Source organism: Pseudoliparis swirei, chromosome 1 (genome assembly GCF_029220125.1).
Source record: "Pseudoliparis swirei isolate HS2019 ecotype Mariana Trench chromosome 1, NWPU_hadal_v1, whole genome shotgun sequence".
NCBI lineage: Eukaryota > Metazoa > Chordata > Actinopteri > Perciformes > Liparidae > Pseudoliparis > Pseudoliparis swirei.
The window spans coordinates 6,894,553-6,921,911 of NC_079388.1; the positions used below are offsets into that span (position 1 = coordinate 6,894,553).

A 27,359-nucleotide genomic window follows, 5' to 3' on the forward strand; every position below is an offset into this window, starting at 1 on the left:
TGTTGTGCCACATTTCTTGCAACTGCAGATGTTGCATTGAATGTCTATCAGGCAAATATTAGGCGACTCTGTTTTCCTTTCAGTTGGGAGCGGTCTGACTTTAAGGAATAGTGTGACTCTTTGAGAAGCACGCACTCGTGTTGAGAGTTGAACTAGAAGAACATCTAAGGCTAATAAGCAAATTTCCCCAAACTTTTCCTGTAAGAAATGACCAGAGGAATGTGTTTTCATGGTTTATTTTTCAGGCTACAAAAGGCTAGACATTCAAAGATGACAAGGGTAGCAGACTAAAATATTGTTTTAAAGAAAGAACCTGAAGATTATACATTTATATTTTATGTTCATGAAAAATCACTTATCGCTTATAGATCTCAACCAATTATTGTTGTTAAAATATAGTAATGGTGAAAGGATGTCTGTTTCAACCAGTGAGTCATAATGGAGATCCAGCAACAACAGACGCCACAATGAGATCCAAACGTGCAGTTCCCATCTGAATTTATTTTTTCAGCAGAAGTGTACCTGAAGCTATTCACTTTGACTTGAGTACATATTCTGTACTCTGAGTAATGCAGATCATGTCATGCATCAATAAATCTAGGCAGAAACCCTTTAAAATGCTCACATTGTAATAAAATGACTAGCCAATGGCTGCTTGTCCACCTGCATGTCTGAAGCTGAAAGAGTTCACGGGTGAACACACAAGAACCTAGTTGATTTGTCGCGTGGTAATTTTATTCAAACAACTATATGCATGCGCCACGAGAACTATAAACTAAAATATATAAATAAAACTATGCCATGTCTCTGAGGGTGACGTTTAATCCCCTCGGTTATGAAAGTCTAAACTCGGCACGCTCTTTTAAAACTCTTCAAACTTTTTTTATTCTTATGGCTTTCCCTGATCTAATGGAGTTTGTTGTAAATGTTTTTTAAAATGTTAAGAATTTTTTTGTTTTTAGACTGGATAGCTGTAAAGCTTTATTGTATCTTTTTCTTTTTCGAAGATACCTATTAGACTTTTTACAACAAGTTATAACTATTAAGACTAGCTTAAATACAAGGTTTTAACAAACCATACAAGACGGGGCTATAAGATTACATAATGAGAACCTGCATGTCGTTTATTTTTGCAAATTCCAATAAAGGATGAGTCACTGATGAGTCATCTGATTGGCACACAGTGCACTCTGGGCTTTTGGAGGCCGTTGCCCCTTTCACCTGGTTTAGGAATACAAGTCCTGGTGTTTGGGTGCCGGAGGCATTATTTGCTGAATTATTTGTACTCCTTTATCAATACAACAAAGATCAAGCGTATGATCCATGATGTTGTTACCAGTCTGCAGGGCTTGTTGTTCCTTCAGCAGGTTGAGCTCGTGGACGATGTCGTTGATCTGTTTCTGCAGCTCCTAGACGGCCGTGTCTTTAGCTGAGCCAACAACACCAGACACACGACGACATTAAGACCAGCGGTTTGTATTTCAAGCATTTCTTGCTTCAAGGACATTATACACACAAAAAAACATGCTATATAAGAGAACACTTGAACATTATATTTGATAAGAGGGATCTCAAAAGGATATCTAAATAATCTTCCTCACAGATTGTGAACCACATGGTTTTTGCCTACTTTTTTTCACGGGCTTCTTCGCTGGATTCTGCTGAAATGAGCAGTTGACCAGTAGCAGAAATCCCAGAAGCACACACGCTCCTTTGAACTCCATGCTGAGACCTGTTGATTGAGGCTGCTCCGACGTCTCACTGCAATTTATCCTCGCTCTCTCTCTCTCTCGCCTGCAAGGAAAAATACTGAAGTCCAAAGCTGCCATTTGCCAGAACCAGGCCTGGATAGCAGGTGGACTGGCAGATGATGTGAAGCAGTTCTGACGTAACTGCAGCTTTCAAAGTTTATGAAAACAGAAATGAACAAACCCTGCATGAATAATTGAATAACGGTGACAGTTTATTTCTTGGCTCAAAAGACCTGAGGAAAAGAACAAACCGACGGAATAAAACTTTTTGTTTTGGGAGCTTTTGGGTATGGCCTCATTTGGAAACATTTTTATATTTCCAGTTTTATTTTGCTGGCAGTGAAGCACATGAATTAAAAACTCAATCATATGAAGTCTCTCATGTAGATTACCTGTTTAGATAATACTGAAAGGGTTTCCCCTATTTTAAGATGTGTGACAGTTCATAAACATTCCTCTGCATAGGCGGTCGCTTCAAAATCTGTAGCGAGAGCGCCATCCATTAATGGGAGTTTGTTTTGGACCCGTCTGCTCTCAGCACACACACACACACACACAAATAAACAGTCGGAGGGAAGAGTGGACGCGATCCAGAGTCTCATCTGGTCTTTTTGTAACACACGTGGCAGAAACTTAAGGACGCAGTGAGAATGGACTTTGCCTGTCATTTTTTAAACTTTTCATAGTATTGAGTATCATCTTTGAATAAAACCAGAATCACCACCTGTGGTTGTATACCTCCTCCTCCTCCTCCTCCAACCACTCATGATGCAGTTTACAACCATGTCCATGTCATCATTTTACCTTGTTAGACAATTGTGTGAAATTCTTATAATTAGCATGAAAATTAGGGAAAAACATCTTTTTTTCACATGTTATTTGTGTAAAATATACATATCCTTGATGTTGTGTGAAACATCTCTGTAATGTCCTTTGCCTACTTTTGTTATCGTTTCATTAAATGCATCGCTGAAGGGTCTTTCCATCATATCTTGGAATGTCAGTGTTTCTACATTGAAATACAAAGACAAGAAGGTCGTACAAATTTAAGTTTAATTAGAAAATGCTGTATACATGTACATACAAACTGTAGCCACAGTAGTTGATGTCAACCAAGGAAGCCAACTTTCTGTCGTGTCTTTCCCAAACTCTCCTCCTGCTGCAGCAGCTTCATGAGCGGAGCGTGAAGGGCCTTCCCGACCCGTTTACCTGCCTGGAGACAGCAAAACACTGAAGCACCTTTCCACTACACCGCCTTATTCAGGTGTAATCATATTTAAAAACCCTGCAGGGGGGCCCAGATGCCCGAGGAGGAGAGCCGGACTCACCTCTGTCATTTCAAAGATACTCTCTGGATCCAGGCTGCCTCCGCCCACCTTCCTCGTGCAGGTGACCATGCCCGTGTGTGTAACAGAGATGACCAGGCTCGCCACAGAGCAGGCCTTCTCCTGCAGAGTCACGTCCACTACGTGCCTGTGGCCCACCTGTAAACAAAACCACGGTCATGTTCACGGTTTGTGTGATTAAAAAAAGGTGTACTAAATTGTACTTGTGTTTTTACTCCCGAGTGTCGGCAGGTTACCTTGCACAACGTCACAATACAAGGAACATTTTCTACATCGAGTCTGACGCAATCATAGGGGTCATCCGACAGCTCAATTTCCTTCGCTCCTTCGTCGTCAGCTGATATGTGCACTTTGGGAATTCTGTCAGTAAGGAGAAATCAGAAGACTGTCTGTCAGCTCTTGTTTTACTGACTAGCGATCAGAGACAGGACAGCTGGAAGAGATCCTAGGATTTAGCGATCTGAGAGACCAGTACATCTCACTCACTTGGTGTTGAAGAGAGCTGCCTTGATAGCTACGGAGATGGCGTCGTACAAGTTTCCATCACACTGCAGGAGCTGTGGAAACACGTCAGTGGGTCAACCGGCCAATCGCCGTTGGTCACATTAAAATACGCCAAAGACGTCATCGGACGCTACCACTCACCAGCACATCCACGTAGAGGACCCAGCAGTGTTCTCCTGCACTGATGCAGAGGCTCTTCAGGTCCACGCTGTGTTTGTTGTTGAAGACTTTGTAGAGCGTGTTACTCAGCTCCGTCCCCAGCTCGTCCCCTCCTCTGCCCTCAAACTCGGGGGTTGCATTGGCCGAGCTGATGAAGAAGAAAAGGAAACAATAAAAACATGTGAAATAATGTGGTGTCTGTCAGTCAGAGGTTGTATACTTGAGTCAGCGGGGACTAGTTGCTACCATTCTCCACACATATTTATGAATAAAGTTACAGTAATATAATAATAGGCTTTAAAAAAGCTGAGTTGGCTTTTTGTCTCTTCCTGCACTGTGATATTCATGTATCTCTGTTGTGATTTTTATTTTGTTTGAATTGTGCAAAAATAAATAAAAAAACAAAGTAATGACAGAGATACTATGATATATATGTACAAATAAAATGTTTTGTTTAATTCATATCGCCTTCTAAAAGGCAGTAACTAGAATGTCTCCATAACTGATTTGCTCGGTGGCCAAATCTACAATAATAAGCCTTATTTTCTAAAAAAGCCTCAACTTACTCACAACAACATGCACCTACCAGTCGACGAAGAATTCCAAGTAGCCTTCATTTGGCACCGCGGGCCTCGGTTTCCCAATGTCGGCCTTGATCCCAACCAGAACCGCCGTGTGGCCCTGAAAGAGAACCAGAACGGAATATTTCAGAAAATAATAAGCGGTCCTTATAAACGACATGCAATTATGAAGATAGTAGACATAATATAGATAGCTATAGCTCAAAGGAGTGACGTTATGTGTTGACAAGGGACCGAGGGGGGAGGAAACGTTCTCGAGCATCCACATAAACATGGAGGGCTTCCTCTGTCTTCATGTATATTCACCAGCGTGACTTTGGCGGAGCCGTCTGTGTTGGACACCACGTCGGTCTCTATCTCCATGTGTCTGTAGTCCTCACAGCCTCTTCCGTCCACCCGTAAGTCATCCTGATCCGAAGAACCGACATGTCAACAAGACGAAGCCAACGTGAGCTTCCTGCCCTCTCAGAGCACAAATCACCGTCGTGACATTTGTCTAAATATTTTTCACTGAAAGAAAGTTGGGAGCTGAACGTTGAAGAAGAAAGCTGTGAATAACTCACCCGTATGCCGTGTAAGATGTATACTTTTTCGGCCTCGCTGACTTGTACTGTTGCCATAGTGGAAAAAGCACTGGTAGCATGTGTGTGTCGCGCTTTTGCCTACGTCATCAAAAGACGACGGAGAAGCCAACGCGAAATGAGAGCACCGTTTGCTCACCCGGATGTCCCGATAGGTTGCTCCTTCGGGAGGTGGAGGACCCCGCCCAACCGGGGAAGCGGGTGATACCGGAGAGGGATATGGGCCTATCAACAACAACAACAACAACAACAACAACAACCTTGAGACACTTTAGATAACTCGTTGAATGATTCAGTAAAACATAACTTATTCTGTCTGTTTATGTCTTTATAACACGTTTCTATGTGTCTTTTTCTCTATCGGTTTCAAAATTGTCTCTTTGGGAAAGTAGAACAATCTTCATCATGATGAATGAACACTTGGCTTGATAAAAATAAAACAGAAATTAGATGAATAAAGTATATTATTATATTATTATCTCTATTTAAAAGGGACCCTGTACAGTTAAAACATAAACATCACCATTTGATGCAGTGTAGCCTACCAGATTGTAGCTTCAGCTAATTTGCATCTGTAGTCCCTTGACAGACCATAATAAACATAAAACAAAAACAAGCATAAAAGTTCAGATTGTGGCAGTTCATTTACAGCAATTTGAGTATTTGCAATATTGAACTACTACAAGCAACGCATGCAGCTGTCCCCGGGATGTATGTAAAAGGTGTCTAAAACTCGTTTGTTTGTCTTCATGCTTCATCGAGGCCTTGTTTAGAAGAGGCCTCAGCCTTGCAGGCACGTGCACAGATAGAGCCCTAGTGGTGCTCAAGCACCAGCCCTTTTGCCCTGAATGAGAAAAGTGCCCTTTTTGCTGGAGCCCACTTTTTTCATTCATCAGCATTCAAGAATACAAGTTTCTCTCTCTGTCATCAAGTCCCCCCAAATGTGTTTTAATATCCGACGGGGCATTTATTTGAGTTCTTGTGAGAATTTCGACCCGACCTGCTCCGCGGCGCTCACGAGCCCCCCCCCCCCTCTCCCCCCGCCGCGCCCCTCCTTCTCCTCTGACGCGCAGCACCAGACACACAGGTCATGACGTGTTTGTCCCCTGACGTTGTTTTGTGATGAATCAACCACAACATTAGCGCTGCTCAGGAAGCTAAGACTGCAGATGCTAAGCGACTGTACCCTCCATCAACTCAGCGACGCCCGTCATCCTGAGACATGCCACGTTCCAGCCTGCTTCAAGGCCTCCACCATCATCCCTCATCCTGTGTGACTCCCCGTCGGCGCTGGTGAGTCTACCGCTTTGGGCTCCATCATCTCCCAGGACCTCCCATCTCCAAGAAGGCCCAGCAGAGGATGTTCTTCCTGAGGCAGCTGAGGAAATTTTTTTCCGACGGGCGGTCGGGCTCATCCAACCCTGGACTGACTGACTGTCACCCCAGGACTACCACCGATTGTTGTTTGTCATGTCCAAATGTTGCACCTTCCACCAAAAAAAATTCCTCGTTTGTTTGTGAAAACATTCATTCTTTGGCAATAAACCTGTTTCTGATTCTGATTCTGATTCTGCTGAAAACATGACGTCACAACTGGTCCGACGTTTCCTAAACAAATAAACAAACAAAAACTCACGAAATCCGTGATTTCAAAGCCTCGTCCAGCTGTTTACTGACGTTAGTTATGTTTAGAGAATAGAGATAGAAGAGAGGGAGAGAGTATTCTTAATCCGTTCTATTTAACAGGGCCAGTCTAGGATTTGCGTGGCCAGACTGAAAAAAAAATCATAAGGCCTCTCTGGTATTGTTCAGAGGGCTGGGCCAAATGTGGAGGCTGGCCTTAGTTTGAGGACCACTGCTCTTAGCTGTTGATGTCTATCAATATCGCTCATTTTGAAAATGACGTAAGAGGGCAATACGGATCCGTATCAGACCAGGAGGGCAATACGTGGCTGGCATGAAGACCCATTAGCCAATCAGAACGCTTGTACTGTTGTTGCTATACAATAATTCGTCTTTATTCATAAAGAAAATGTAAGCTAGCGGTCTGATGCTGCCAGAGGAAACGCAGGTCGAGGACAGCGTCATCAGTGTAATGCTGCTAATGCTTCAACTCTGTCACAAAACATTTTTGGCAATGGGTGCCCTTTTTTTGGGTTTGAGCACCTGCCCCCCAAAATGTCTGTGCACGTGCCTGCAGCCTTGTATGGTATTAAAACATAATTTCATCATTTAACTTTTAGATTTAAAATAAAAAAAACTGCCACAATGCCAACCGACCACCAGGTCACCATGTATTGTAGGAAAACATAGACATAATGCAAAGAAATCCTTAATTTAGTTTGCCAATGGGCCTCCTTCCACGGATGAATGTTTTGCTAAATTATTTTGTAGGTTTTTCAAAAGAGCATCTTGAATGCAGAGCCATATGAAATGCACTGGGGCTGATGTAATAGCAGTTGAACTAAGGATATAAGCAGGAACCCCACTGGTATCGTGTTTATCAGTGGTGGGCCGTCAGGGCCAGCAAGGCCTTCTCTGCTGGCCTAAACACAGAGCTGCCAACTTTTCAAAAAACCTTGGAGTGAGATTTTGTCGGGGGTGACCAAAATGTTGCCGCGCACGCAGCCACACACGTTGGTGGCTCAAATATCAGGAAATTTGAATTAATTTGGCGTTGTACCCATGTTGTACCCTGCAATCTGGCCTGGCAAAGGTCTTTTACGAGGCATCTCCAACACCATCATCAAGTTTGCGGATGACACAGTGGTGGTGGGCCTGATCTCCCCGACGACGCGAGAGAAAGCCGGACAACAGCCTCATCATGAATGTCACCAAAACTAAGGAGCTGATTGTGGACTTTGATCTGACATGGTCAACAAACACAGACACTCTGACAGGAAGCATCACAGCCTGGTTTCACACACACACACACACACACACTTACTGTAAATATTGTGTTGTTTTTATTTGTAAATAAAACATCTTGAATCTTGAATCTTGAATCTTTGCTACCTTAAATAATTTTAATGTGTTTTAATAACTCTACTCTCATTTACAAAAACATGACTAATTCTATTGCACAAATGTCCTGTCTTTATGTTAAATTCTTTAGAATACATCTTACTTGTTCAAAGTACTGTTTGGACATTTTTTTGAGAGGGTCCTTTTCCTAGGCCTGCAAATAAAGAGATAAATGCTATGTGGGCAGCCTTAATAAACAATGCTCTGATGTTTTGAGCATGCAGGATACCAAGAGGTTAACACGGTGCACTCCTGCTTGTTATGACAGCTGAGTTTACATTCACCACACAAAATCACACGCACAAACACAACACATTATTTCTTTCAAGATTTAAAGTTTAAGAGAGTGAGTCCTTAATTGAACCACATGTCATTAAATCATCATCAGAATATTTGAGGGTTGCGTGGCTTATCTCCGTTACTTTGCTCCGTGGAAAAATATTTTCCGCCATCCGCCACGGAATAATTAACCAATTTTTCTACGTTATACTTCTTGTGGAAATGCCGCACACGTCGCAACATCTAGCGCCCCGGTGTGAATGACTTCCGCATCCAGCGTCACGAGAACAGCAGCAGCCAATTAGATCCAACAGCGGAGCAGCTCAGCGCTGATTGGCTCTCACAACGCAGCGTTCTGGTTCTGTGCTGTGACGTCGATACTCGCTATAAGCTATAGTGACGTCACGGAGCTTTGATCCAGAGTGCGTAAATAGAGAGCAGACTCACTGTTCAGAGGTCTACTTGAGGATCTGGGAGAGTCCTGGGGAGCAGAATATGGTAACCAGGATGTGTACCCTGGATACTCGTAGACTGGGGGGGATAGAGCAGGCTCAAGCACCGGGGATAGAGCAGGCTCAAGCACTGATGGGTGGGGGGGGGGGTTCTCTAATATATACACATGTACATACATAAATACATGGTGAACTAATCTTACATTAGGTTGTTCAGCTGTAGTAAGACGGCATTGAAGGCCTAGGTAGTAAATGCACGGCCCGCCACTGGTGTTTATACACTTCAGAAAGACAAATGAATGAAACTATCTCAAAGTGAAATCAGCTTATTGAGTCAACAAGCGCGAGCCTCTGCTGCCTGGCAGACCTCGCTCAGGGTACGGAAGCCCTCGAAGGGAGTATCGGACTTCCTGCTTCGCCGTGCGCGCTGCTGCCCGCAAAGCGTTCTGGATCCAACCGGGGAGGAAGCAGTCGTTTGGTAGCGGCCCATCGGTGCTCGGTCCCCGGCGATAATTAGCCCACGAACAAGGTGAATTAACACCTCGTCGATACCGAGGCGGCAGAGAGGGAGAGCCGAGCTGCGCAGAGCATCTGACCGCAGATCAGTGAGGTTAGCCGGGATCGCGCTAACACACCGAGGAGACACTTCGCTGTGTTTTTTTTAAACTTCCCGAGGCTCCAAACTACGCGAAGACTTCCAGCAACTTTGCTGCACAAGCCTGGAGAGTGAGAGGTATGTTTTATAAACAACAACAGCAGTGGACGTGTAGTTCTTGATTGAGATACTTGAATGTGATTAAAGCTGCATGGTCGTTGTCAGCTACCAAGTAATGGGAGTCAGGGTACGCTGCTCCAACTGCCAGCTACTTCCTGGTCGGGCTAACAGCGTTATCACCTTATGGAACTAATTAACTATGATGAATTATGGCATTACGATGACATCTTACCTGCACAGTCCCCCACTGGGCACGACAATATCATTTCACTTTTTTGCTCACCCATTTTCAGGGAGGTCAGAGGTCAATTTATCTTCTCTTGCTCGAGGCCACTTCGATGATTTCGTCTCCATAGTTAATGACCATTACGTTTTTTAACATATTTTAATTGGTGTCTTATATATCCTCCACTAAATCAAATCAACCAAGCTTTAAGCGAGTCATTAACTTATCTTTTATATTCATATCTTATCTGGTTGCATGCTCGTTAAAACTTGACTCTGCAGTGTTTTCCCACTATTATCGCCCTAACCCTTACTTTAGGGCTGCAACTATTTATAAGTCAAGTATCTAACACGATGGAGACCCCGATACTTTTTTTTCACTTTCTGAAGGTTGTCGTCTCATAATCATTAGTTGCAACCCTTCAAACACAAATCACAGCATGAGCAAACCCTTTTGAAAGTTACGTGAAAGCTTAACACTTCACGAGGAGTAGGTACCGTGCATGTCATGCATGGTACAAACAAAATCTTAATCTTGTGCAGACAACAGGCAACATTTCAGGCATCTCACCAAAAACGATTGATTTTGAGACGAGGGAACAAGAAGCAAAACAATTCTGACTCATGTCCGACAATATCTGAACACTAAATCAAAGCTCTCAACACGTGTCCCGAAAACTAATCCAAGTACGATTAGAAGTCTTTTGCTCCGTAAATTGCCAGAGGAGGTCATCAGTGAAGTGAAATCCAATGAGAGTGTTAATTAACTAAACATAATGAACTAAAATCCTGCTACTTCTCATCTCGACATCACATCTCTTCATGCCTCTCATCTAGCTTATCCACATGAGTGAATGTCAGTTACTTTGAAATGCATCCAAGCAGCAGGGTATTGAACATGCCCGTGAATTATTAATTGAATATCTGACTGTGCGGCGTAAACATTTAGAGTCGGGAAGTCCCCCGTTACAGGATGAATCACATACTGCAGCTAATCTTAAGTACAGTTTCAATACAGGAACTATCGACTAGTGTTTCTCTCGAAAGACTCGAGAAAAAAATGGGTGCGGGGAGTTCTGTGTCAAGCCATTCAGTTGTTGAAATATAAATATTGAGAATATTGAGAAATTAACTAAATTAAATAATTTAAAGTGTTTTATTATTCCAATATGAGCAACAAGCGAACATATCTTGTCAAGATGGAAAATCATGTTACATACAATATACTGTTGGGGAGTTTTAGACTTTAACAAAGCATCATATTTTGTAAATAATAATACTGCTGGCGTCATACATTTAAAGGCAAGCTAAGTTTAATACACAAAAATAATTTACAGTGCTTCACATTAAAAAAAGTTAAAGAGGGAAATCATAAGAAAACAATGCAAAATAAAAAATCAGAATGTTTTGTAAAATAAATTAAACGAATCAATAGATGTTAAAGAAGGAAAGATGTGCAGTTAACGTCAGTAAACACTGAAGAACAACCTGTATTTACAGGGGGTCGGGGTGTGGTCACTAAATACTGCTCCTCCTAGTTTAGTCTAAGACCCCCTCGCCCCCCTCTTCTTTATCAAGTCTATCCAGAAGTTTTATCAATTGGTTTCAGTTAATTGCCTGCATTGTTGCAGGTGGGGTACCTGGCTATATCCAGAGATGGCTTTGATTAATTCCATCCCAAACGTCCTTTAGAAACTCTATCTTTTTCTTTCTGATTACATTCCTGTCCTCAGAGGAGGAGGAGGAGGAGGGAGGGGGGGGCAGCTAAACTGTTCAGCTTAATGGATATGTATTGAATCCTCAGGAATGTCCAATTTCACTGCTCCCGCTATAAACTCAGGGTTTGAGGAGACGGGCGCCCGGTTTTCTGGGAATTAGCTGTTTTATTCCAGTCTATGTTGTCTGCATATAATAGGGAGGCCTATTCTTAGTCTTCCGAAATGTTACCCCCTTTGAAGGCGCATCGCACTCTCCGACCGGCCCACTTGCTTATTCATAAGGCATCGGACACGACCTCCAGCCGGATGCAGCTCAACTGTGGAGGCTGTTGAGTCGAAGCGTTGCTGCGGTTCACTTCTAAAGCCAAATGGTGAATCGCAGTTTCCAAAATCCACTGCGAAGGGGAATCTGGGTGTTTTGTTTGTATTGTTTTGCCCGTCGGGATGAAGCCGATCACTGATTGTTCATTCAGTTAATGCCGCTGTTTATTGTCCTCGACCTCACTTGCCGATTTACTCTGTGGACTTGTTAGCCTCTATCTTTGTTTGTATTCCTCGAGGATGTGGAACTCTTATTAGATAGATTGCACACTCTTAATTGTTGTGCTCCAGCACTAGTACACTGTGCTGTTGCTGTAATGCAGACCGCGCACTGTTGGTGGTGGGATGAAAACAAGGCATTCAAATGTCACGTACGACTGTGGAAACCTGTGCGGCACATTTTCATAAACATTTTCATAGACCATTACGAGGAGCTGGCCTCTGGTTTTTTGCATCGCCCTCAGTGTACACAGAAATATTCATAACAGCTGGGAACAAAGACAATAAAGCTGCGCAAATAAAGGTATAGAATAGAGTTATTATGTGCACAAGTATATGGAACAGAATAGGTGTAAACGGAAAGCACCAATGGCCAACAAAATAAATGAGAATAAAAGAAAACGACTATATACAAGTCGAGTGTTGTGTAATACAAATAGTGCAAAGAAATAAATAGTAAATGGATATTCATAGACTGTATGATTTATATGTACATGTCTATATTATTGTGTGGGATTTAAATTGACGGTGACAAATAATATGTACGTATTAAAAAAATGGTGCATTAAAAACTATAAAATCTCTAACTCTGCATGTGTTACAGGTTATTGACGACAGTGGCGAGAAGAAACTATTTCTTCTTGTTTTGGCATTCAAAGATATTCATTAGTTGCGGCCGTATCCTGCTACCGACCCACGTCCAAATCCCTCACCTCCTTCTCCAATTCCTCCCGTCCCTCTTCTCGCCGTGGCTCTGCTCCCCCTCTTCCTCTCCATCTCTCCCTCGCCGCCGCTCTCAGCATGTGGTCGGAGTCCCGGGCGCTGTAGGATGATGAGCCCGGCGCTCCGCACCAGGGACATCGAGAGGCAGGCTGGCTATTTGAGACCCGAGCACTGCGCCCCTCCCCCGCTCCGCGACGGCTCCGACACCATGTGGTTCATCCGCGACGGCTGCGGCATCGTGTGCGGCGTCATCACCTGGTTCCTGGTCCTCTACGCCGAGTTCGTGGTGGTGTTCGTCGTGCTGCTGCCCGCCAAGAGCGTGATCTACAGCCTCTTCAACGGGGTGATCTTCAACGGCCTGGGGTTCCTCGCCCTCGCCTCCCACGCCAAGGCCATGTGCACAGACCCGGTCAGTCCGACTCATCGCCGTACGCCGGCTGTAACTCATCTTTGTGTAAAATGTCTGACCAGGTTCAACGAATACACTTATTTTTAATTTTTTACTTTTGCACACGCATGAAAATTAGATTTTAATACCTTTTTGATAGTTCAGTTGAGTGCATCCTCATCCTTCAGGACATTTGTTTTGGGTCGAATTATCTCTGATATACAGCAAACCTGGAGCAGGGTGGTATTCCATGTGGACATGTGCTTTGGTTCTGGTATCTGTTGGGACCCACTGCTCGCCTACCGGCTGGACTGTAATTGTTTTTTTGTTATATTTAGTTTTGTAATTATAGTTGAGTGATAACCATAAATCTGTCATTTTCATTTAATTATTTCCATTTTTTTGTCTTTGCTGTGGAGGAGAATTTCCATCTTTTAAAGGAGCTCCTGCAGCTAAATGAATGACATGGAATCACTGAAATAAAACCATTGAATTCCATGTCAACACATTCTCTCTCTCTCTCTCTCTCTCTCTCTCTCTCTCTCTCTCAGGGAGCCGTGCCTAAAGGGAACGCGACCAAGGAATTCATCGAAAGCTTGAAGCTCAAACCGGGACAGGTGGTGTACAAGTGTCCCAAGTGCTGCAGCATAAAGCCCGACAGAGCGCACCACTGCAGGTACGGCAGATTGTCGGGAAGATCACAAACGCCTCCCCCGTGTGTTTTATCCCGAGTCGCTGCGCGGCTTACGCCCTGCAGTTGGATGATAAGGCGGTTCCCTCTGCGGCTGCTCGGCGGTGTCTCTGGGGATCTCGAGGCACGAAAAGCACAAAAACACTGCAGCGTAATTGAATTGCAGAGCCAGTGAGTCAGTCTGGCTTGTGGGATAATGTCAGTTTGAGAGAGAAAAAATAGATTTTAGTTTTGTGAGTCATTCTTGTCGGTGAGATGATGACACCGAGATTATACGCTGGCACCTAACGACCCAGAAGAATAATATGCGACAGGTAGGACACGGACGCTTTTTAAACATATATATTTCTTAGAAAGTGAGTCAACAAAGTATACATTACATCACGTTACATGTCATTTAGCAGACATGTAAATAAGGGCATTCGACCAAGAGTACAAACTCAGAACAACAAGAATCCAAAAAGTAACATTTCTTCAAGAAAGTCAAACTACAAAAGTACCATAAGTAAGTGCCATTTAAGTGCCAATCTGTTTTTTAATCCATATATAGTCGGAACAAATATATCCATATATAAATAGATGGAGCTCTGTCGGATGGTAGATTGTAGAAACGCACACACAACCGAACAGTCAAGCCCCCGTGATCGAGAGCAGTCCTCTTTTACGAGATAAATATACTCTATATTCAGATTGGTCTTTTCGCCTGCAGTATTTATGATTCCGTTTCATCATCTTTTACCTTTTTATATTCATGTGTTCACAGTGTGTGCAAACGCTGCATCAAAAAGATGGACCACCACTGTCCCTGGGTGAACAACTGTATCGGGGAGAACAACCAGAAGTACTTTGTGCTCTTCACGGTGAGTCCTCGAACACCGGAGACCTGATGAATGCAAACATTTCAATTTTTTAAAAGTTATTTTATGTGTTGCACACAGTTTTTAGAAATAAGCCAGAACACCAAATTAAGACAAAAAGCTTAATATATGATTTTAAAATGGCTTAACGCAACATAAAAGTCAACAGGCTCCTTCTCACATCAACAACAGGGCTGTGCCTCACACCCGTTTATCTCAACAATCTAATCTTGACCGCTAATCGTATGCTTCGTATGCTCTCTCTCCTCCCCAGATGTATATTGCACTGATATCCTTCCATTCGCTCATGTTGGTGGCCCTCCATTTTGTGTTCTGCTTTGAAGAAGACTGGACGAGTAAGTGTTTTACTGATTCACTTCTCGATTCACTCGGAGACCGTGCAGTTCTACCAACATCCAAATGTGCAAATATGGCCGATTATTCTCCAAGAAGACGAGTTGCGGCTTAGAAGTTGACGGTCAAATGTAACTGTGACCTGTTTGGCTTCAAGAAGTCGGATGCGGATTATGACAATTTCACAAAAAAGGTCCAAAAAAGAATGAAACGATGAAGAGATTACATACTGACATGGATGTAAACTGCACCGTCACTGGTCGGCGGAGGAATACGACCACAAGGCCGTATTTCTGGTTAACACGAGACCTCTCTCTCTCTTTCTCTCTCTGCTCCCTCCCTCCCTCTCTCTCTCTCTCTCTCTCTCTCTCTCTCAGAGTGCAGTAACTTCTCTCCCCCAGCCACGGTCATCCTCCTCATCCTCCTCTGCTTCGAGGCGCTCCTGTTTATGCTCTTCACCGCGGTCATGTTTGGGACCCAGGTCCACTCCATCTGCACCGACGAAACGGTGAGTGGGAAAAAGACAGCAATTCATTTGTGTTGTCAATTTCCACCGCCGCAGCGGGTTTAGGCGGTTATCCAGAAGTGAATGTAGGTATTTCTAGTTCATGTAGCACTTCTGACTTCCTAAAATAAGTCATGGATTTATTCTGTCACGAAGCCAGGGCCCAGATGAAAGCAGGAGCAGGTTCACTTACTGTGGAGCCTCCAGGTGGGTTGAGATTAGAACCTTTTCTCATTGCGTATACGATCAAACCACCAACGACGATGACTCACCGTTTTAATATTCACTACAAACGTCTTCGATTTCAGTCCAATTGGTGTCTGTGTGCGTGTGAGAGACATCGTGAAATGCTGAGTGAGTCACTCTAACCCTTGTCAGGACCTCTGAGGGTGAAAATACAAAACACGCTTGATTTTTATTCCCTCGCGCTGGTGACATTACATTAAACGTTTTAAACACGCAGCTAAACGTTCAGCTTTGAGCGTGTGTCAAAACTCCGGAGACTCACCTCCTCTCTCATGTCGGTCTTTTAACCGCAGGGCATCGAACAGCTCAAGAAGGAGGAGCGACGGTGGGCCAAGAGGTCCAAGTGGATGAACATGACGGTGGTGTTCGGCCACCCGTTCTCGATAGCCTGGCTCAGTCCCTTCGCAACACCCGAGCACGGCAAGGCGGACTTGTACCAGTACATCGTGTGAGGTCGGCACGTCGAACCGAGCGCCGCCGCTTTGGACTTCCTGGTCGGGCCCTCCTATTGGCCGGACCACGACGAGCACAAACTCCTTCTTAAACCACTTCTCCAGTTTCTTTCGTTTGTGGATATTATCGATATTTCAGGGTGTCCCATTGTCGAAATGTTTCTCTCAACAAAGAAACAACCTTTACCTTTCTTTATATTTCATTGTTTCCCCTCCTGGTGCTGACTGAGATTATGAACGTGCTGCTCCGCAAAAAACAAGACAGAAAACATCTCTCACTAAGCGGCCACAGCTTGGCGAGGAGCACTCGGGAGGAGGCGGGGAGACGACACCCAGAGACTGAGGTCTTCCTGCGGTCCGTCTGAACACTTCCTGCTATCAAGCCGACGTGAACGCACAACTGATGCCCGGAAGGTTTTTTTTCGGTCTCCTGGTTTTGTTTTTACTGTAAACGCTGTGGTGATCCTGTCGCCTCTTCATTTGCTGTATTCCCGTCATCGCAAGAGTCCTTTGCCGAGTGCTGCGGATGATTTGCCTTTGAACAGTGCATTAGTATTTTTTCAAGACATTTATATTATTTTTTAGCCTTAATGTGACAGTGAGGGTGAGACAGGATCACAAATGAGTTTGTCGTGTCTTTTTTTTTTTGGTGCCAGATAGGTGGATTAGTTCAGGTCATGTAACAAAAGTATTTGGAGACTGAATTTTAACACATTTTCTTTTAGTTTACATACTTTTACTCATTAATCCCCACCTGTCTGGCACCTTGAATCCAATCACGTATAAAAATAGCTTACGGAGCTCTGAGGGAGGTTTAAACGCTGTAAGACAGAAAGTTATAATCGTTAAGATTTTAGTTTTGGTTGACTTATCGTTGCCCGTGGTTACCAGTGGAGACCGCACGTGCTGTTCAATGCTACAGGAACACCGACAGGAGAGCAGCTGTGGACTCTGTTCACGGTGCAGCCGGACAGACCCACCATCACGCCGTAAGCAACCGCAATCTGATTTCACGCCCTGAGATTTTACAAAGTGGAATGGAAACCCACTCGTATCCAACAGGTGACGCTGTGACTCCGCTTCTCGCTCGTGAAGGTCATTTGAATGGCAGACTCCACCTCGAACAAAGAGAACCACTATGGAGCTAATAACTGGATTTATTTACATCGAAAGGCTTCTTGCTGAAAAAGTGTCGGCTGTAAGACAATAAAGGTTTGAATTTAAGAGAATCTTTAGGATTATAACTTTAAAACATGTGATACGTGTTGTATTGTCTGTCGGTTTTACAATCCAGCAGGTGGGTTGACCTTTTGGCTATTTGCCACTCTGTGTGTAGCAAACCCAGCCAGCCGTGTTGCTCTATAACCAGTTCAATCACAGCCACCAGCTCAGATAGAAAGTCGGGGATAAAAGCAATATGACCCCGACGTGTGGTTCACTGGCTCTCAGTTGATGGACTTCGCTTGTGGATAATCCAGTTTGTCTCCCATTGCTGTTGTGAGCCTGCCGAGAGGGAGAAGCCTTACAGGATAAAAATGATGATTGAAATTGAGGCCAGTGGAAAATGTCCACCGAGGCCCGACGGACCACGTTAGAAATGCTCGTTTTAATTGTTGCGGCTCTGGAAAGGTGCCGGTCCAGCCAGTGTGAGGAGGATGTTGTACCTTTTGGTGAAAACATTGAACATTAAAAATGCCTTTGCTCAAATGTGTTCGAAAGCCTTACTGTATTTTTAGAACTTGCTTTTTGAAGATGATGTAAGGATGTATTTGAACACGTTGCCAAACGTAATGCTGTAGGAAGAGAGGCCTTCAAGTTACCGTTTCAGGAGTTGAGCATAATCAAGTGGGACATTTTCTTAGACTTTTTAAAAAATCACTGGAGTTTTAAAGAAATGTTATGATATGGAGATGCATCTGTTGCTATCCAGTTTACACATACAGTTCACCAGCTTCTTCTTTTTTCTTGATTTGATTGATATATTCTTTGCAATCAGGTATAAATACCATTTGTAGTACATGCTAAGGACCACATTTTTTTCTTCCTTTTTGACTGGTATTTGTTTAAAGAGGAATTGAATAAAACAGTATGTATGAGACACAACTTTATATCATTTGTGTGGATAATTTATTGACTCGGTTGATCAGTTAAAACAAATATTTGAGCAAATAAGGTTTAATTTAGTGAGACATTTGGACCCTTTAAATTCATGGAGAAAATGATACTAGTTTCAAAACCAAATTTGTAAAGAATATATCCTGACATAAGAATGAATTGTCTGTTTTTTGCTGTAAATACACATTAAAAACCTCTAAATATCAGAAAAATAAAATGCATACCTTTTTAAAATATCTTCATTTGAATGGTTGCTTTCTTTTAATGACAAATACAGATTAGTAAATTAAAGATTTTTGCCAAATCTGTAATTCTACCACCCACCCCCAGTTAAATTGTGTCATTAGAAACCAACTTTTACCCTATTTTAAAAAAGCAGGATATATATTAAATACCTTGAAATTCCAAAATTGTAATATTTGCTGTCTTTCCAGACTCATGTCAATAGATGAAAGAGATATGGTTTTCCTTTTTGACAAATGTGGATACAAAAAGTAGGTAATTGATATCGTTAAATATATTTATGATAAAAAAATAAATGTAATATTCTCTTGTAATTGCAGAAGAATGCTCTTATCTGCCTTGTAAGTCGTGCAAGGCATCTGAAGGGGATTAAAACTGATTAGTTCTTTACAGGAAGTCTTCAAAGGAAAGGGAGCTGGTCTAATGGGACAACCACATAAAAGTAGAAAACATTACATCCAGCCCCATTAGCTGCAGTCAGATTGCTCTTTATTAGACGTTAGTGTTTCATTTGCAGAGGACACTGATCTAAATGAGTACAAAGTCCCTGTTCTCTGCAGGAAAAGACCAAACCTTCACATATTTACCAGTTGAATACAGCTGCACTGTACGTCACATCTAATTTGATCAATATGGAAGTAGAATCGTGTGAGACGCTCCTCTTTCTGAAGATCAAAGCTGCCATGAAGACGAACTTAACATACGATAAGACAAGAATCTTGTTTGTCAGATGAGATGTTTATTAAATAATCCTCTATAGTCTCTTCTCTCAGTGAGGATGGCAATTTACACATCCGTTTAAGTGTTACCTATTAACAGAATGTATTTACAATTTTACAAATGTTTGTTTCACATTATCCGTAAGACACATTATGAACAGTTTACATCGGAGAAAAAACTCACTCCTTCTAATCAAACTGTCTTGATTTGTGTTAAAAAGTAAAACACAATGTTCAATTTGTAGGTGCAGCAGCCTTTAGATTGAAGCGATGACTGACCTGCACATATTTTAGGTTAAAGAGTGTACCAACATACTACTGCAAAATCAATCTCTTTTTTCATTATAGATATCGGTCAAAACTTGACTGATTTTGAAAAGGCTGAAAAAATGTACTCGTGTTTTCTTGTACATGAACTCGCCAATGTCTCGCACACCTTGTCGAGTCAACATCTTATTTGAGTGGTTTTCTAATCTCTCTGTACGACCACATCTACAGTTTATGTGCACACGGATATATAAATACATCACACTCAGGGCCATGTGGCTGCTGCAGAGCTCCGACTGGTTATTATACAGTGAAAGGTTCACAGGTAGAAGGTTTACCTTCATTTCATGCTGTTAACTGGAGGAAAAGCCAGGCACCCAAAAAAAAACACTTCAGAATCAAAAGCACATATTACAGATCTTAAAGGTACATTAGAAATAGTTTGACATTTTGGGAAATACATTTCACGTTCACGTACCTGCTGAGAGTTCAGATGAGGAGGTTGACACCGCTCTCATGTCTGTCTGTTAATATGATGCTACAGCTAGCAGCCAGTTAGCTTAGCATAAACACTGTTTACAGGTGGACACAGCTACCTGTCAGCTAATTGCCTCCCAGCATCCCGAAAACTCACAAATTAACACGTTTTATGTCAAATACTACGTTCAAATGTGAAATTGTGGTTTACGCTAAGCTAACTGGCTGCTAGCTCCAGTTTCATATTAATCCTGACAGACATGAGAGTGGTATCAGACTCTCGGCAAGAAAGGGAATAAGTGCAATTTCACCCAAAAAGGTAATTCAACACACAGGATGTGACTGGGAGGCACAAACAGCTGAATTCACTTCAGCCTGGCTGGGCGTGATATCCACTGATGAAGAATCCTGCGAGGTGAACCATCACTCAGCCGCAGTCACATTAATAGGGATGCATGTAAATCACGTGATACAAAACCTGCACAGCAGCGGCTGGAAGGAAATCTGACATATATTTGTGCGTTGCTGCTGTGGAGTATCACAGACAGGCATAATAGCTACCGGTATGCATTCATATTATGATATGTATCCAAACAACCGCAAAGAGTGAGCTCAAAATACTGTTCAATAAAGCATTAGACAAAGCACTGTATACTAAGGTATACTTACTTTGCCTGATTCATGCCAACAGAAACGTCCCTCTTGCAGCATGTATTGCCATTTAACTATCCCCTTAAAGCTCCCTCGCTGTTGCACACATCAGTGTTATGAGACTTAAAGGACGTTTGATGGTATTGCAAATGATGGGTGACGGACGGGATAATATGAGATCAGGGATGCAGGCGCTTTGAAGCTCAACAGGCAATCAAGAGGCAATGTGACATCTCTAATGCTGGAGAGACATTTAATCACACGATTGTGTGTTTAGTAACACGAAGCAGCTCACGGGGACGTGTCTCTGATATGGACTGACGCTCCAGGATGCTTTGGTGTGAGATATTTGAGTCTAGGCCTCAGTAGGAACATGCATGCGTCGATCATAAAGTGGAGGAGCAGCTGTGTCCTGCTCATATCTTGAGATTAAAGCTGTCAAGAAAGACAGGCAAGAGTAAAAAGGGCCTTTCGAGCACTACATTAGTATTATTACTTGTGAAAGTACGAGCTTACCTCTTCAGCTAAGTGCTTCATTTATTATTATTCGCCTTGAGCATGCACAAGATGCAACGTCAGTGTTGGATGTATACAGTGAGTGTCAGAGTAACTTAAGGAAACGTGAGAATTAAGAAAGCTTTGGTGATATGAAGGCTGCGAAACACATAATGCGCAGGCGAGTAATAGTGACATCAAAGTACATGATGCCATTTGCCCATTGCTCATGAGGAAACCCCAAAAGATTAACTTCAAGTACATTTTGGGGATAATATATTATATTATATATATAATCTGTCTCCTCCTTTAAAGGTATAGCTTTTGAAAAATGCACATATTTCCTTTCTTGAAAAAGGTAAGAAAAGAAGATTAATATCACTCATGTAGCCTATGTCCTTTAAATATGAAGCAACATAGCTTAGCTTAGCACAAAGAATGAATTGGGTGGTGCTAGCCTGGCTCTGCCCAAAGCTAACATTTGTTTAGTCCATATTAAAAACGAATTGTAAAAAGACACCATGTGGTTTTACTGGATGTTGGAATTAAACATACAATATATAATATGTTAATTGTGAGCTTTAAATGTGCAGGCAGAGTTTGTTAGCTTCAAACAGAGCCATGCTAGCTGTTTCCCTTCTCCCTCATGTTATGCTAAGCTAGGCTAACCAGATGCCAACCAGCTTCATATATCCCGCACAGACATCAGAGTGGTATCAATCTTCTTGTCTCACTCAGTAGAGAATGCAAAGAAGGGTATTTCTCAAATTGTTTTATTATTCCCTTTAGTCTTCTCTTTTCCTTCTAATCTGCTCTGCTAGCTCACAAGTTCTTGTGCTGCTGTTGACTGATAAACTCCCCAAACGTAACGTAAAGCTCGTATGGTTTTTGCTTCATTGGTGTGTTCAAAGACTCTTTGCAGGCATCCATCAGCTTGTCTCCACTAGCCAGACTGTAGCTGTGTTATGGCCATACTGGCTAAAGGCCAACATCTCCTCTGATATGTTTGAACAGTGTTCCTCTGCCTACCTGTTTAGTTTTCTTCATCATTAAAGATGCAATTTAAGTGGCATTTAGTTTAATCATGAAACAATTTAATCAATAGAACTAGTGATTGGGGGAGTATTAACTCGAACATCTTCTTGTAAGATATTACTTTTCTTTCGCTAGATGTTCAAATCAGAGGAGAAAACGACCAAAACACACCTCGTTCCACAGCCAGCCGAAGCCGGGCTGAACTCTAGTGGAGACAAGACTTATTATTCGTCCTTGATGGCTGTGTCACGTTGCCCATCTTGCGGTGAAACCCTCTGCAGTACCAACAGACCCGAGAAGGTCAGGGAGATCCCGACCCACCACAACGTTATCTGGGCTTCACCAAAGATCAGCTGGCCCAGAAAAGCCTGCGAGGGGGAGGAAGTAAATCAGACTCTACAATTTCTTACAAAATAATCCCCAATAAGGATGCCTTCAGGGTATGTCAAACAAGGAGAACTTTGACCAGAAATTCCTAAAAAGTTATTTCTGAATATAGCCTATTTTCTAAATGAATGCAGCTTACATAAGGACGAGAGGTCACCGTGAAATTAACTTCACAAGTGCTGTATTACGCTACGGGGACAAGTGGCAGCAGACTACACGGTCCTGTTAGAGAGACTGTTGTATACTTACGGAAGATATGAAGTTGGAGGCGGTGGTTGTCACAGTGGTTTGGGTGGAGGAAGAGGAGTACCTGAGGGCTTTGGCGAGGAAGGTCCACATCACAGCATTGCAGGTGAAAAGCAGCCCGCCACACAGCAGCCTCAGAGGGATATGAAGCTGAAGAACAACAACAGAACTTATTGGCACCTGATTCGTGACCACTACAAAAGCTGTGAATGCAGCAGTTTTGACATTGTATGTATACACACATATATATATGTATATATATTTATATATACATATATATATCCATCTATACTCACATATACATACATATCTTTACATATATATATATATATATACACATATATATATATGTATATAATATATATACACATATATATACACACATATATATTTAGACAAATATATATAATATGGATATATCCATATATATCTGGATATGACCACCGTTTCTATTTCTGTACTGTAGTTTTGACCCAAAATATTTGGGCTGCAACTAATCAGTTATTTTCACTGTCGATTGACGTGTCAATTCTTTTTACCGTTCATTTGTTTTGCCTTAAATGTCATAAAATAATAAAACTCGTCTTCAAATGTCTTGTTTAGTTCGTCCACATTTTAGGGAAGTTCAAAGATTAAGTCCAATATTGCTCAATTATTGTCTTTCTTACTATGATATTCATATATTGTCTTGTTTTTTAACATATAAGGAATGATACATTAAGTAGCTGCACAGCCAAGGACCGCAAGGCCCTACGCAGTGTGGTCAGGACTGCGGAGTTCATCATCGGTAGGGAGCTCCCAGCCCTGCAGGACACATACCGCACACGATGCCTCAGGAAAACTGGCAGGATCCTAAAGGACTGCCATCATCCAGCCTTCAGATTGTTCACCCTGCTGCCTTCTGGAAGGCGGTACCGTAGTATCCGGTCTCGCACACAGAGACTGGAGAACAGTTTCTTCCTGAGGGCCATCAGGCTGCTAAATGGACACTGACACACGATCGACACTTTTGCACTCGTCACTTTACATACACTGTCACTTTCAGCCTTGTACTTACACTTGTTATTGCACTATCTGCTTTCACTACCTGCTACTCCCATTTGTCTGTAGTTTAGTTTATTATATGTTACTATATGTGTATTATATGTTATATGTAATGTATATATGTTAGTATTATGTTCAGAGTACTTGTACAGAGTGTATGTCATGTTATGTTATATGCTATGGTAGTTGTTGTGTGGTGCCTTGTCCTAAGAATTTCAGTGCCCAGTCTGACCCTGTGTCATTCTGTGCATCTGACAATAAAAGACTTGTAACTTGTAAAAGACTTGTAACTTGTATATATATGTACATATATATAGATATGTACATATATATATATATATATATATATATATTTATTTATACACACACATGTATCAATGTTTACGTAGTATGTTCATGTTCCAGTTACTGGAGGTGAAGCAGAAGCAACTATTAAATATATTATGCTGCTTTACTTTATGTATTGTGTATTCTACCACTGCAAATAGAATTGTAAAGAATACATTAGATTAATGACAGCATTGTAACACCATCACCGCTATTTTGTCTATTACACATTAAGAGCGTTTGTGTTACTTGCACACCTTTGGCGTTTTAAATATCCTCCAGATTAAATGTCACGGTTTTTACCGTCTGAGGAGCCAGTCTGCTGGCTGCAGATGTTGACGTCACCTCGTGACGTATGCGCGCACACAGCGTGAAGGTCACACCGGAGACCGTATCCAGGGTCACACACAAACACCACACCTGACCACATTTTCAGAAACGCCACGCCGAAATAAGTTGCTTACCAAATAACGCGAAAACACACACACACACACACACGCGCACGCACACACACACACCCTCGGACGAGCTGCAATGTCATCCGGCACGCGGACACGTCACGCGAGCGCAACTGCTGCATGGGCCCCCCTCCACCCCTCCACCCCGTGCGATGCTGCTGATGCTGAGGTCGTCAGGGAGGAGAGCCGGGCGGGGATAACCACCCAACTTCCTCCGGGAGAAATCCCCGGCTTGCTGCATTATTCACAGCCATCCTCACGGTGTAAATAATTAACTCAAACTGTGGAGATGCCTCACCCGGTCGCAGGCGGTAGTTTCGTCCGCCTGTCTAAATTTCCGCTGCTCCCCCCACGTCCGGAGTCCGGTTTCACAGACTCCCTTCAGGTAGTCGGCTCCGAGGGACAGCTTGGCCGATGACGACGCCACGGCCCCGAGGAAACCCGCCAGCAGCGCGTACACAACTCCCGAGAGCATGTTGACGACGAGCCGAGGCACATTATTTTCCAGGCCACCGTTCACATCTCTGCCGCTGCCGCTGCTGGTCTGGCGCGCGCGTGCGTGTCGCGCTGCGCTGCACGTTTCCCCTGCGCCGTCTCCAGACATCCGTCCGGTGGCAGTGTAACAACACATGGTCAACCCGGAGCGGTGCTGTGGTTGGACTAAAAAGCCCCATGTTGCATTCTGGGAAACGCAGTTCCATCATTCTGTAACCTTAACTATGAATGGTGACTTTGAGGCAGCAGTAAGGAATCCTGAAAACACAATACATGGTCGTAATTAGATATTTTTGTTTAAAAAAAGATGGAACAGATCATTGATAGACTGTGAATTGAACTACGTCTGTATTCTTCTTTGCTATACCGGGTGGAATAGAGGGCTATGAACACACACCAAAGTATGACTTCAGTTGATCCAGACCTTTGTTTCCTGCAGCATCCTGATGAGCTGCATTATAAAGGCTAATTACATTAAAACACACCGGGTATAAGAGGGAGGGATCAGTGTGTGTGTGCGTGTGTGTCTGTGTGTATGCATATTCAAAGCCGACTAAGCAATATTGTCACCAACAACATTCAAGAAACAAGAAACATTCAAAATGGTCATCAATGACAGCATTTATTTCCCTTGTTGGCCTTATAAATACCTTAGAGTGGGACATACACTATCTCTTCCACAAACACTATAACAAATCTGAGATGTTTCTAAGACATGGATTTCATCAATTTACCGGACACATCGAAAGCCACTTTTCAGTTGACAGGAGAACTTTCCATTAGGGAAAGGAAGTAGAGGAAAGCCTTGCGTGCTCTCTAGTGGTGCTACGTGTTTTCATTAAAGAGGTTGATGGTGTCCAGCAAGTCTTATTCTGGAGAGCAGAAGAAACAGCACATCAAGAGGATTTATTAAAAAACATCCTATTTTAAACCAATACTCAGAACACATAATACAACAGAAGGATCATGGATACTTCAGAGAAAATCATTCTCTCAAAGTAAATGTTTCAACAGAACAAGCTCACACAATCCTATCATCATGTGCTCTCCGTTAAATGTGAAACACTTACAGCCAAAGCAGAGAGCAGGAGTGCACATCGTGGAAGAGTGAGCTGTCGTTGCAATTGTAAAACCCAGGTGTGTAGTCAAGGAAACAGACATGATTTCCACAGACAGGGCAGAGAAAAAGGATATAATTGTTTAACCTATGTTATCAAGTATGGGAGTACCCAAACAGAAGACACCGATATTATTTTCCTGTAAAATGTGAGAATCTGTAATGTTCTTACAATAACTAGTCCAACTTCAATGCATTTACAAAGATAAAGATAGAGAGTTACTACGATCATTTGGAGACTTGAAAGATCCACCACATGGCATCATGTGATGGACACAGCGGTGTGATTGTCCCCTTTCCCTACAAGGACAATGCGATGATATGTTATGAAGACAAGAGTCATCTGGAGACAGACGTCCGTCTCTTCGTCAGACTCGGCAGGGACCTAGAAGAAATAATGGTTGTAGTGGACTTAAATACCTTAATTACGTTCAAATCAGTGCACGAATCTAGAAGTGTGATTTAATTACCATTAATTGCCATTATAATTCGTCATAATTTACATCGGTGCTTTAATACATGTCAAAATGTCCTCTATTAAAAAAGGCCTATCACTTTAGCCGTCTGTCTGAAAGGGCATTTATGGAGGTAGGTTGCTTAATGATCCCCAAACTGTGAGCCGTAACTGCAGCTTGGGCAACACATTGCAACCCCAATGTCAGTCCCCACCAAATATGTTAAATCGTATGTTTTGTTCATTAAGGTGCAGGATGATCTTCCAAATAAATGATTTTTATCACATCTTGAAGGTGATCCTTATCAATTTCTGATCCAAGTGTAAACCCAAGTCAGTTTTCGAGCCAGTAGATGTCTCTCATGTGCTTCAGAGAAATACATCCACATCCTCCATAGCCGGCGTCTGATGCAAATCACTGACAAATCAACACTTTGTTTGAATTTCAACCTGTTTTTTCTGTTGATGCTTTGACGACCTTTTGCCATAACTCTATATTACCTTTCCATGACATTTGTGAGCAATTAAATCCATAATTAATTTGCAAAGAGGCCACTATGAACTTATTTCTGCTTTGAATACATCTACATACGTCAAGTTAAGTAACAGTGATTTCAACTCAGAGGGTCCTCCTCAGAGTCCTTAAACTCTGCTTCCTCCCCGGTGTCCTTGTGACTTCACGTCTCATAGGGTCCATTGGACCTGGCTGGGTCTGATGCCATGGTCCTGCTGATGCTC

General features: G+C 42.6%; 3 protein-coding genes and 2 long non-coding RNA genes across 7 annotated transcripts; 1 reads left to right on the plus strand and 4 right to left on the minus strand.

Moving 5' to 3' along the window:
• Window positions 1-220: 220 nt before the first annotated feature.
• LOC130196358 (uncharacterized) lies at window positions 221-1,745 on the minus strand. The gene is made up of 2 exons (XR_008832230.1): window positions 1,631-1,745; window positions 221-1,429 (listed from the first exon to the last, which is right to left on the minus strand). It is a non-coding gene; the product is annotated as an uncharacterized LOC130196358 (long non-coding RNA).
• A 1,041-nt stretch (window positions 1,746-2,786) lies between these two features.
• On the minus strand, window positions 2,787-5,091 carry exosc7 (exosome component 7). Its single transcript, XM_056415936.1, has 8 exons — window positions 4,905-5,091; window positions 4,648-4,749; window positions 4,347-4,441; window positions 3,743-3,908; window positions 3,584-3,654; window positions 3,334-3,457; window positions 3,080-3,235; window positions 2,787-2,964 (listed from the first exon to the last, which is right to left on the minus strand). The coding sequence occupies exons 1-8, from the start codon at window positions 4,959-4,961 to the stop codon at window positions 2,860-2,862; spliced, it is 876 nt and encodes a 291-aa protein (XP_056271911.1). The 5' UTR covers window positions 4,962-5,091; the 3' UTR covers window positions 2,787-2,859.
• Window positions 5,092-9,095: 4,004 nt separating this feature from the next.
• zdhhc3b (zinc finger DHHC-type palmitoyltransferase 3b) lies at window positions 9,096-18,199 on the plus strand. 3 transcript variants are annotated; one of them, XM_056411626.1, is made up of 7 exons: window positions 9,096-9,410; window positions 12,480-13,007; window positions 13,538-13,662; window positions 14,441-14,537; window positions 14,809-14,890; window positions 15,266-15,396; window positions 15,933-18,199. In XM_056411626.1, exons 2-7 carry the CDS (start codon window positions 12,705-12,707, stop codon window positions 16,089-16,091), a joined length of 897 nt encoding a protein of 298 aa, XP_056267601.1. In that variant the 5' UTR covers window positions 9,096-9,410; window positions 12,480-12,704; the 3' UTR covers window positions 16,092-18,199. The 3 variants fall into 3 exon arrangements, with proteins under 3 accessions (XP_056267601.1, XP_056267592.1, XP_056267610.1); XM_056411617.1 differs by having other exon boundaries at window positions 12,676-13,007; XM_056411635.1 differs by having other exon boundaries at window positions 9,096-9,403; window positions 12,676-13,007.
• A 722-nt stretch (window positions 18,200-18,921) lies between these two features.
• On the minus strand, window positions 18,922-25,132 carry LOC130191899 (transmembrane protein 42). The gene is made up of 3 exons (XM_056411644.1): window positions 24,854-25,132; window positions 22,730-22,876; window positions 18,922-22,461 (listed from the first exon to the last, which is right to left on the minus strand). The coding sequence occupies exons 1-3, from the start codon at window positions 25,028-25,030 to the stop codon at window positions 22,318-22,320; spliced, it is 468 nt and encodes a 155-aa protein (XP_056267619.1). The 5' UTR covers window positions 25,031-25,132; the 3' UTR covers window positions 18,922-22,317.
• Window positions 25,133-25,646: 514 nt separating this feature from the next.
• On the minus strand, window positions 25,647-26,690 carry LOC130193301 (uncharacterized). The gene is made up of 2 exons (XR_008831669.1): window positions 26,121-26,690; window positions 25,647-25,922 (listed from the first exon to the last, which is right to left on the minus strand). It is a non-coding gene; the product is annotated as an uncharacterized LOC130193301 (long non-coding RNA).
• Between the last annotated feature and the right edge of the window lie 669 nt (window positions 26,691-27,359).